At 34.3% G+C, this 12,212-nt stretch overlaps 1 protein-coding gene across 2 annotated transcripts; it reads right to left on the bottom strand.

Moving 5' to 3' along the window:
- Nucleotides 1-681: 681 nt before the first annotated feature.
- Nucleotides 682-12,104, bottom strand: LOC144445517 (integrin beta-1-binding protein 1-like). 2 transcript variants are annotated; one of them, XR_013481911.1, is made up of 7 exons: nucleotides 11,855-12,104; nucleotides 9,140-9,284; nucleotides 8,205-8,350; nucleotides 6,400-6,504; nucleotides 5,929-6,072; nucleotides 3,088-5,253; nucleotides 682-2,951 (listed from the first exon to the last, which is right to left on the bottom strand). XR_013481911.1 is itself a non-coding variant. In XM_078135104.1 (6 exons), the coding sequence occupies exons 1-6, from the start codon at nucleotides 11,966-11,968 to the stop codon at nucleotides 5,149-5,151; spliced, it is 759 nt and encodes a 252-aa protein (XP_077991230.1). In that variant the 5' UTR covers nucleotides 11,969-12,104; the 3' UTR covers nucleotides 682-5,148. The 2 variants fall into 2 exon arrangements, 1 of the variants encoding a protein (XP_077991230.1); XM_078135104.1 differs by having other exon boundaries at nucleotides 682-5,253.
- Nucleotides 12,105-12,212: the final 108 nt, after the last annotated feature.

Raw genomic sequence — 12,212 nt, 5'->3', positions numbered from 1 at the left:
ATATAACGGTCAAATCTTTACATAAATGTCCTAAGCTGAGGAATGAGAGTGGATTAAAAATGCTGTAGTTACACAGATGAGATAGCCTGCATCAATACAAGGTATTTTTTATAAATGCTGTAGTTACACAGATAAGATAGCCTGCATCAATACAAGGTATTTTTATGAATGCTGTAGTTACACAGATGAGATAGCCTGCATCAATACAAGGTATTTTTTTATAAATGCTGTAGTTACACAGATAAGATAGCCTGCATCAATACAAGGTATTTTTATGAATGCTGTAGTTACACAGATGAGATAGCCTGCATCAATACAAGGTATTTTTATGAATGCTGTAGTTACACAGATGAGATAGCTTGCATCAATACAAGGTATTTTTATAAATGCTGTAGTTACACAGATGAGATAGCCTGCATCAATACAAGATATTTTTATGAATGCTGTAGTTACACAGATGAGATAGCTTGCATCAATACAAGGTATTTTTATGAATGCTGTAGTTACACAGATGAGATAGCCTGCATCAATACAAGGTATTTTTTATGAATGCTGTAGTTACACAGATGAGATAGCTTGCATCAATACAAGGTATTTTTTATTATGAATGAACAGTCATAAAAACAACACAGGAATACAGTCTGGTTATTTTATATGAAGTTTATTGTATTAAACCTCTGTTTATAACAATAATTATTATTAATTTGGCTATGAAAATGATACACCCTTTGTGAAAATACACTATAGATCCAAATAACAGTCAGAACATGCATTCTAATAAAAAACACTCTCCAAGGCAGACTCTTCTGTTTTGTTTCAAAATAAATAGTAACTATTTCATGGCTTGTTAAAATGCCTGAGTAGTTGTATAAAAAATACGGCTCTATTTGTACAACATACAAAGTAAAACATCACTTTATTTTAAGATTTCTTATTATACTTGCATAATTGAATTCTACAGTAAAATCGCACTACTTCGCAAGTTACAAAAAAAGGAACACAGCTAATTTTCTAAAACATAGGCAAATTGAACACTGCATGGGGAAGAAAGAATACCTTACAGTAAACATACACTTTAATTTGACTCAACACTTTCAAAGTAGAACTTACTGAATATTAATTTCCCCCAAAATAAATCTATCAAGAAATTTCATGAACAGAGATGTTTATCAAGAAAACCAATTTTCCACTTCACATTTAGAGAACAGAAATTTGTGTTTTCCATTGTACTTTCTTGTAAACATTCTGTTCATGAAATGTTTCAATCAAAATTCCATGAATGAAAACTGGTGTTTGTTTAAATGAATAATTTAATGGCTAAAATGTACTGAAATAAGATTGTGTTTATATGTGATAATTTCTTGGCAACTTTCCATTTCTGGTTAGGTTTTTGACAGTGACTGTTGAAGTAAACATAAACTGGTTATTTAGGATATGTTTTTTTTTTTTTTATACAAAACAGTAGAGAAAATCATAACATGTAGGCATATTAATAAACAGTCAATAACAAAAAAATTGGTTTTGTCAACTATTGCTTTTACACATGTCATGATGTACATAGATATTCCTCAATATTTAAAGCAAAACTTATTTGACAAAAATTATGACAAACTCAAGAAACCATCTGCAAAGTATTGCTCTCTAAACCAAATATCAAAATTTTGCTCTCCACACAAGTACAATGTACAAAGTTAAGAAATAACATCTCCAAACTTTAAATTCATTGGCTAAATGCACTGTAAATACATGTAACTGTTTCTTTGATCTTCAAATCAAACAACTTTGCTTTAGGAGATGATGATGGTTACTGAGAATCATGTATCAAATTATTCCTGCTGTGAAAGGAGCTGTAACACCATAATTTAAAGTGTGTGTGATCTCACTGTGGAAATGATCATAAAGAATGAGACATTACACATGGTTTTAATAGGGAAGTTGAAACCCCAACTAGAATATCCTGAATGTTGCATCATGGGAAATGTTATGATCAATATGAATCAATCAGTATTGTAAAGTTTACAATTGTTTAAAACAATTTTGTTACATTGTAGCAACAAATAATGTAGTCATGGTCACCCTAATCATAGTTTCACTGTGACTATTGTCCCTAATTTTTTTATGTATGCCGACCTGCTTTGCTGCAAGAAGAGAGGGACTTGGACAAGGGATAACTTGGACAAGTCCCTCTCTTCTCATTGCTGCACCACTCGGTATACAAAGCTTAGGGACGATAGTTATGAGTCTGACATCAAGACTACCCTAACCATTGTAGGTTTATTTTATTGACAGCTGCAGATTAGGTATTGCGATAACTAAAGATAATGCCATAGTCCTTTGCATCTGAGCATGCCCAGTATGGATTGTAACTTCCCTACTGTGGACACCATAAACCGTAGGAATGTGTTGATATATATTAATCTTATATATCAACCATCATGTCTACTTCTAAAAACACTGGTGAGTCAATTCCCTTTTTAGAGTTTGCTTAATTTTCACTGTATCATAACTTTGACAAGATCACTTCTTAAACTTGATCTTCCAGATAGTACTAGACATAACCTATTTGGATGTAAGATTATATTGCAAGACAACCATGTTTTGATTACGACTGAAATACTTTACAGCAACATACAACTGCCATGACAACATCAAACACTGTTTCTGTACAACCCCATCCCTACCAATTACAAAGCAAAGTAAATATAAAATGGCTATGTGGATGAGAAATGGATATTTATTATGTATTCTAATAAAACAATTCTACTATATTTTTCCACTTGAAAAAATAACCCAAGGTAAAACCACATCAACAATGTCAATGTTTGTAACTCATGACATGGAAAACAATTAAAGTTTGCTATTGTACAAGCAATAATAAACATTTTGTTATTTGACATTGTTTGATTTACTGAAAAGTAGAAACAATAACTTCTTGTTATGCACAGTAAAACCTGGCAGAGAGTACATTGAAAGTACAGATATTCTCCTTCAATTATGACACCTTGTATGACACCCTGTATTTTTTTTATTTGAGATTGTTTGATTTGTTGAAAAGTTGAAACAACTTCTTGTTATGCACAGTAAAACCTGGCAGAGAGTACAATGAAAGTACAGATATTCCCCTTCAATTATGACACCCTGTATTTGTTTTACTCATTTGCATATTTGAATTTCATATAAAAGCAAAGGTAACAAAGCCATATCAAAACTTTCTCTTCGAAACTTATTCCTTTTTTTTGACTATTTTCATGTTGATATGGTGTGTATCCTTGCCTTTCATCACACATCATTTTACCCAATTCATAAAGAGTTGCTATATCTGTATTGGCTTGAAGAATGATTAAATTCTTAGGCACTTTGAACAATTAACCAACAACAACATATTAAGATAGCTGTATCACATCACATGACTACTTTGCATAACATCACATGACTACTAGTAATTTGGATCACATCATATGGCTCATTAACATCACATCACATGACTAATTTGCATCGTAACTTATCATGTCAGTACATTCAGAATTATTGGCAACACTAATTATTACTAACAAGTTCATCAATTTGATTATGTATAACTATGTAAACTAGTTGTTGAATGATCTAAGTAATAGCACTGTAATGGTACGTAACATGAATTTAATCTGTAGTGTTCTCCCAAGAGCTAAAATAGTACAGGGGCTCTATACTTTGATGATTTCTCATCAATGGCCCAATATTTCAGAGCAATGGGGGTGTGAGGGGTGTAATTTTTTTGTTTGAAGTTTGCATTAAAATAGAAAGACAAACAGAAATTAAAAATCCCCACCCACTTTGGCTTCCTTGTTCAAAGTAAAGTTGACTTGTGTCTGTGATGTTCTGTAGACATGGGTGTCATTCTGGGTGCTTATTTGCAAATGAAAATCACGTGGGCTTGAAATTGATAGATTATTGTAAACTTCATTGGCAGTGTTTCTACTAAGGCTTATGTGTGATATTGATCATTTTGTTGCTAACTGACAGTGTCATTATCTACCTTTACAATTTAAGGTTTATTTTGTACAATGCTGTACAATTTTTAGTACTTTCCAGGGACAATTATATGAAAAAGAAAGGATATACTACATACACTGGGAAATATCCCGGAACAGACAAAAAAAATCAGTCTTACAAATATACTAATCTCTCTTTCTCCAAAAACCACTGGAAAGAATTTCAAACTTACTTTACTTTGGCAAGTAAACAACCATTTTCCGGACAACTTCCCCCACCCAACCCCATATTAGCCTAGGGAACACCGTCCCATTCACCCATTCATATTTTTTACATAATTATAACCTGACACATGACCCCATCCCCACCCACCTGACACAATAACACTGTGACCCCATTTCCACCCACCTGACACAATAACCATTGACTTTTTTTACTCTAACCCCTATTCTGACCCACCTGACACAAGTTCTCTTGCCAGATTATAACCTCTCATACCATAACAAATATTTTAAAAAGAGAACACACAGTAACACATCATGTACTCCATATATATAGCACAAACCAGTAATTCACTGTCATTTCAGCCTCTTTACTTGTAATTCAAACTTGTACTGAATTTTAACCTAAACAAGACCTTCTATACTACAAAAAAAACAACAAAGAGACAAAAAATGTCAAAACCATATCAAAGGTGAAATATAAAACCATCCACATTCAGTTTTACCTCTGCAAACTTTGTTTAGTTGTTCCATTCAGTGCCATATTATACAAAATCATTTCTTTCTTCAGCAGCATGCACATAACATGAACAGCGCAACAATCAGGTAAGAAACAAGTCAAGATGTCTTCCCCGGTTAGAAGTGGTTGAATCCACCCTTCCACATGACAGTCTCATAGAATTGTAAACAATGCAAGATGTCTTCCCCAGGTAGAAGTGGTTGAATCCACCCTTCCACATGACAGTCTCATAGAATTGTAAACAATGCAAGATGTCTTCCCCCAGGTAGAAGTGGTTGAATCCACCCTTCCACATGACAGTCTCATAGAATTGTAAACAATGCAAGATGTCTTCCCCGGTTAGAAGTGGTTGAATCCACCTTCCACACGACAGTCTCATAGAATTGTAAACAATGCAAAAATATATTTATTCTACCATTATTTTCTGCATTGATCTCATAAAGTCCTATACTTGAGGGGAGGGTCACTTTCTAGTACTTCTATTTCACAGATAGCATCAAAAATCTGCATAAGTCTGCGGCAAATATCATCTGCTTGCTCCTACGAAAAAAGAGAAAGAATAATTTGTCACTGCTGTTCCATATGATCATTGCCAAATATTTTTTCTTTGCTCAACAAATGAACATATGCGTAACATTAGTGGCCTTAGCAGTACGTGTCTCCCTCCCCATCCCCATAAGTATTTTTCCATCTTGTATCGCAAGCACCGCAAAACAAATGACATGAAACTTGATGTCAGAGCATACAGCAACCTACATTTATATATAAATTATGCTGTATTTTAGTATGAATGCATTGTAGCATGGTGTATGGAGAATGCATGTTTCTGATTCCTTCCCAACATTCAAATACAAGGCAGTTGTAAACTCCTTACCTTATTACGACACTGAAATACAAGGCAGTCACACACTCCTTACCTTATTACGACATTGAAATACAAGGCAGTCAGACACTCCTTACCTTATTATGACATTGAAATACAAGGCAGTCACACACTCCTTACCTTATTACGACATTGAAATACAAGGCAGTCAGACACTCCTTACCTTATTACGACATTGAAATACAAGGCAGTCACACACTCCTTACCTTATTATGACATTGAAATACAAGGCAGTCGTAAACTCCTTACCTTATTACGACACTGAAATACAAGGCAGTCGTAAACTCCTTACCTTATTACAACATTGAAATACAAGGCAGTTGTAAACTTACCTTATTACGACACTGAAATACAAGGCAGTCATACACATCTTCTTCAACTTGTCCTATCTTCACTGCTAACAGACAACGGCTGTGCTCATCCTGGAAGTGAACCGTTCTTATGATGTCTGATAGGGGATATCTATTTCGTACAACCTGATAGAGAATATATACAATTAAAATTACTCAAACTGTTAAAAAGAAAACTAGAATGACACATGCAAGTGTTTTTAGAATTACACATGAAGATATATATCTAGTAGCTCAAACCCAAAACTTTGCATGTAATTGTAAAACTTTTTGAAATTGTGAGCAACTTTTGTTGAAAGGCAGTATTTTGGTCAATATGACAATGGAGTGCATAGGCTGTAAAAATAATTTAATTTTAAACCTTCCTGAAATGTAAAAGTTGTGAAAGTGAATGACATGTCCTAATAATGAATATTAATGGTATGCAAAGTGATAAATTAAAACCTAGCTTACCTTAGGTGATGGAGGAAAAAGTTCAGTAACTTTAAGCCCATATTTGGACAAAGTTAAAATTACATGATCTTCTCTCTGCACATCAAAAGAAATGTGTTTGTTATGCTGCAAAAAAACAAACAAAGAATCACTTTTAGTGAAGATTTGTTAGTGACTCTCTCTTCTGACGTTATTCCATAACTGCTAAGTCTAGATTTACAAATACAGCTACATGCCATGGCAAGGTGTTTGTATTGAGAACAAATTTCAATTTTTGTGAAGCACTGTTCAAGACTAATATTTCTAAAAGGTTGCTTCACCTTATAAATGAGATTGTATTATGGTACTTCAGTTTACAGTGTTATAATGATTGTCTGTGATGCTGCATTGAGTTGGTACTTCAGTTTACAGTGTTATAATGATTGTCTGTGATGCTGCACTGAGTTGGTACTTCAGTTTACAGTGTTATAATGATTGTCTGTGATGCTGACTGAGTTGTTGTAATGATTGTCCACTGTTACATGATTTAACACAACATCAGTCTCGCACTAGATCAGTTGGACAGCAACAATTCAGCACTTTATCAGTTCACACAAATGTTTAAGGACTAAATACTAGCTAGAGCCAAAATGTGTGGACACTTTTATTTGCAGACACAATTCAAACCATCTCCTTATACTTTGTTTGTGTTTTCAGCCTTCACCACATATAGAGACCTTATATTTTATATAAGGGTGGAGTACAGCAGCATAAAAAAGAGGATCCGGTTGGTGTTACATGTGCTATCACAAATAAAAAGACATCTTTTTTTGCAAACTGAAAAGATTCAATGAACCATTCAAATGCCTTGTTGTTGACGTCCTTTACAAGTCTGACCTCTGACCTTGCCTTTCTGTACCTGAGGGTGTGGTTACAAGTTTTTGTTCTGTCTTGAACAAAGTAAACTCTGACTGGGGTATACTCCTAATGTAGGTCAATCTAGATCCCTACATGATCTGATAATAAGGAAATAATGATGCCAGGGATGATTGCACAATGTCACACAAGCTAAATTAAACGAATCACATTTGTTTAGGGGAGGGGGAGGTCTGACATTCAATGTGATTGCTAAACTTCACTTTACACTTCTAATGAAATTTTTTTAAAACATTCACGCCTTCAATGATAAAAGGTTGTATATTTGCTACTGAGATGTTGATAAGTTGATTAAAATTTACTTCTAATGTGATTTTACAGTGCTGGGTTTCCAAATACACTTAGTATGATAATGTGTTTACTATGATTTTTAGTTGTATCACTCATAGTGGTGTGACCACTCTTGGTTTCACAATGGTTTACATCATATAAACGTGCCAATATCTCACTTGTCAACATTCTTTAGGGGAGGGCGTATAACTTAAACAAAGTTCATTTATTGAGCTTGTGTGATATTGTGCGTCATCATTTTAAGTATGGCTCTCTTTCATACTAGTGTGTGCATGGCTGAGTGTTTCCTCCCTCCTCTGCATATTACATGATGCATGTACCTTCTGCATTCTACTTACTGAAACATAGTATAACTACTTGAATAGCTCAATAGAGATTGTACACAAGTATTTTGATCCAAGTTGTGCCATATTTAAACATTTGGATAATGAATGCAAGATTGACTTACCCTGGCTTGGTCTAGTGTGATAATGAATACAAGATTGACTTACCCTGGCTTGGTCTAGTGTGATAATGAATGCAAGATTGACTTACCCTGGCTTGGTCTAGTGTGATAATGAATGCAAGATTGACTTACTCTGGCTTGGTCTAGTGTGATAATGAATGCAAGATTGACTTACCCTGGCTTGGTCTAGTGTGTTGATTAAATCAATGTGATCTTCATGTGAGTGATCAAGTCCTTGTATACTGTTCAATATTCCAACAACTTGAACTTGGAATTCTAAAGTAGTTTCCAGAATACCTCGTCCTGATATACTACTGGTATCTGAAGATAACAATGTTGTGGATATATCAAAGTGGTCATGTGGAGTAGAATTGTGGTATTATTTTAGATTTTATAAAACAATTTTATCATGGCTTCCTAGTTGAAAATCAACAATCTTAAACAACATTGCCAAAGTCTGTTTTTGTAACACAAATTGACAATACATCACAAGAAGCTAAAAAAAAGTTTGTTAACATTTTATTAATCCTTTGCAATTTATTGAGTTACAAACAGTGACTTGGAATATGTTGTTTCACATTGTCTTTCAAGTAGGAGCCATGATAAAATTGTTTTATAAATTAAAACCCCCAAAATAAGTGCCAAATCCTCATCTATATAACCAATTTAATTACAGTTTGATGACTTATTGACTTGGAAAATCAATTCTTTGACAAAAGGGTTCTCAAATTTAATCTCCTCTAACAGGTAATCAAAATTGTCATGTCCATGTAATTACTCCCAAGTACCAATTGATTGAAATTAATCTCCAAATTTAATTTACCCTAGTGTTTGAATCTCATGGTATTGGATTATAACTATGGTAACAGTCATGAGGATTACACAGGGCCACTGTTCTCTTAACTTTTCTATAGCGTCAGCTCTGCAAGATAACTTTTTAATTCTAATCTGGTATACGTATGATAATTTGATATATTATAGCAATGACTGAAATAATCAATAAAACTTGAATTTCACATAAGAAGTTCGGGGGACTTGGGTAAAGAAAATCTCCCCAACAATGAGGCATTAGGATGGATAGCTGAATTGCGCCCTCTGTGGCAGTCTTACCACTTTCCTCAATGGAAGCACTCAATGGTCTTGTCGGTGCAGGATAGTATGTCCTTGGTTCATTATGTCTTTCTACCACTAGTACATCTTTTTTTGCCATCTTATTCTTTTTCAGATTTTTATGATCTGAACCTAGTTCAGATTCCTACAAAAAAGAAAATCACATCATTAAATTAATGTAGTCAGGGATGGAAACTATTCCAACATGACTATGTAGTCAAAACACCACTCCTAATTTGTACATTGCTTTCCTACTTAACTTGACTCATTCAAGCAGCAACTAGCTCCTGCAATTAACCTGCCCCTACCCCATGGACTTTATGGACTTTGTAAATTCAATACTACAGCATATTACTAATGTCCTAAAGACTACATGTACTTGTCCACATCAACAATACTACACATATGTGCATACACTGAAAATATTCACTATCAAACAAATATATTCATCAGATAAATTATGAATTATTTCATGTTAGAAAGAATAAATAGCATCAATGACATTGTGGCACAACTGTAAAATTTGCAATATTAAAATTCTTTTTATCCACATGCCAATCCATATTTTTTAACCCATGCAATATGCACCATTTTTTATTTGACTGTTGCTATGGAAGTGGTTTTATTGCTAAGCATATTTGGAAACATTTTAAAATGTTTATTCACTGGTCTGTCCAACAAAGTTGTATCTTTGTAAACTATACAAGCATTTGAATGTTGCTATGGGCATGGTCTTGTTGCCAGGCATATTTGCATACTTATTTTGAATGTTTATTTATTTGCCTACCATTCCTGTTGTCACTTTTGCAATATGCAACACCATTTGATTGTTGCTTGACAGACATGTAAATTTTTTCTTGGACAATATCCTAAGCAGAGACTGAAATTAACAACTCTACCAAATATCAAGATAATGTTGCCAGTGGTTTTTGACTTTAAGTCACTCACAGATAGGCAGACAGATGGTCTGACAAGACACTGAACCTATCATCAATGACTATGGTTCAGTTGTGCTAATAACAGTGTGTTCAAAAATGTTAATATTGGTGCCATTGACAAGTAGGTGAGAAAACCCCATCATGTCATTCAGACTTAGGTGGGAATTATCCTATAAAAGATTTTTAACAATTTCATGACATCAATAAAACTATAACTTGCTCTCTGCCTTGAGAATGCAACTATTGCGAGCTCTGTGTCGCTAAAAAATTCATTTCTTGACCCAAAACACACACCTCTGGTGCAATCATTTTGATTTGAACAATTTTCCAACTAGACACCAAAGGGAACATTCCCACTACATATCGAAACAATTTGCCCAGCGGATTTTGTCATCCACACATACACAGTGACACACACACACATACATACATACATACATACATACATACATACATACATACATACAGACAGACACCACACCATGCCTATAGCACTACTGAACCCTAGTTCAGTTGTGCTAAAAATAGAACCAATGCATTAGCATTGTAACATAAGTGTGGTTTAGGCATTGATCAATGATTATCAATTGTAGAAGATTTTGACTGTATAGCCTGAACTTTACATATCAATATCAAATGAATATAATGTTATGCAAATTCCTCCATTAATTGAGAAACTCTAGTTTACCAAACTGTTGTATAGTCAAATAGTGTAATCTTGATTGAATCATAATGTAAATTTCTGCTCACAGAGTGTAGTGATAACTGTTCTCAAGTCTACAGGCATGCTAACAATAGCGGCTAGCCCATTGTAATACACCCCTGATGATGCTGACAAGACAACAGTGAAAATTTGGGATTCCCTTCCAAGATTTTTTTTGACTCTGTGAGTAGAAATTTTCATTACCTACCGTATAGTGGTTTGAGAATAGAAGTATCTGACATCGTTTGTACCTGTCACATGTGTGTAGGGAATATTTGCAATGTACAAGCTGGCTTGGTGTGCATGCTAGTTTGCTACATTGTTCAGAGAGAACAACTTATCATTGCTTAATGCATTAATACCATGGCATCAGTTTCCATGGTAACTGATGACAGATAAAAAAAATCACTTAACTGAGTCATCATGACTATGAACAAGTGCATGTACATGTATCTACAACTTTTGGTATGACAAATGGTATTTCCTAAGAGATATAAACATATTTTCCATCCCAAGACAAAATTATTTCAAAACAGTCTAATTTTAATAGATTCCAAATGCTGAGGTATTTTACAATGCATTGCTATATTCTATCAACGAGAGGTTGCAGGGCTATAATATACAAAGTAAATCGTAAATAGTTCAATAGTTGTAATAAAAGTATTCTATACTAAAATTACTATTGGTTGTAGTTGCAATATTATCATGTGAGTATTTGTTATTGTTAGGCAGACGGTTGTAAAATATACTATACTGTATACTATACGACAGTTTATGCCGATTATGGATATTTAATAATTATGATTTGTGTTCTACGTACTGACTAAAATAATTTTGGCTCAGAGTACATTCGTACGAATGTATGAACTGGTCACCCTTGGGTGTGGTCAATGTTTGCAGCTGATTGGAGGCACTGTCATCTAATTACGCTCTATACACATCAAGCCATGACCGGAGTAAGCGTAACGATATCAAAGAAACGACCGCCACGAGAATACTTGCACAGCTACAATAACTTAAATTATACCGGATGAAGTGTCAACAATGTAATACATGTATACAACGCAAACTTACATGTGAGCTGCGGAACGAGCCATCTCTCACGACGATCGCGTCAGTACTGCCATTATGATCTCTCTTCTTGGTCTTATTGCCTTTGAACATCAGGGCACAGCAACAGGTGCTCATGAATTCATCTGTTCGTGGCTACCCTTCTCCGATCATAATATAACCACTTGTATTATTACATGTTCGTAGCAAGGAAGTTTATACTTTGACAGCCATCTTGGGAAAACACCTCACGCATTGCGTCATTGGTAAAATATCTCCCATAGTGCTCTGCGAGGGAAACGCTATTATCGGAAAGAAGGGGTGTAAAATTAAGGGCATTGGAATTTACATAAAACAAACATGAACAAAATGTTATTTCCTC

The sequence above is a fragment of the Glandiceps talaboti genome, chromosome 14 (assembly GCF_964340395.1).
Source record: "Glandiceps talaboti chromosome 14, keGlaTala1.1, whole genome shotgun sequence".
Taxonomy (NCBI): domain Eukaryota; kingdom Metazoa; phylum Hemichordata; class Enteropneusta; family Spengelidae; genus Glandiceps; species Glandiceps talaboti.
The sequence above is the reverse complement of the archived record's forward strand: the minus strand, read 5'-3'. Positions and strand labels throughout refer to the sequence as shown.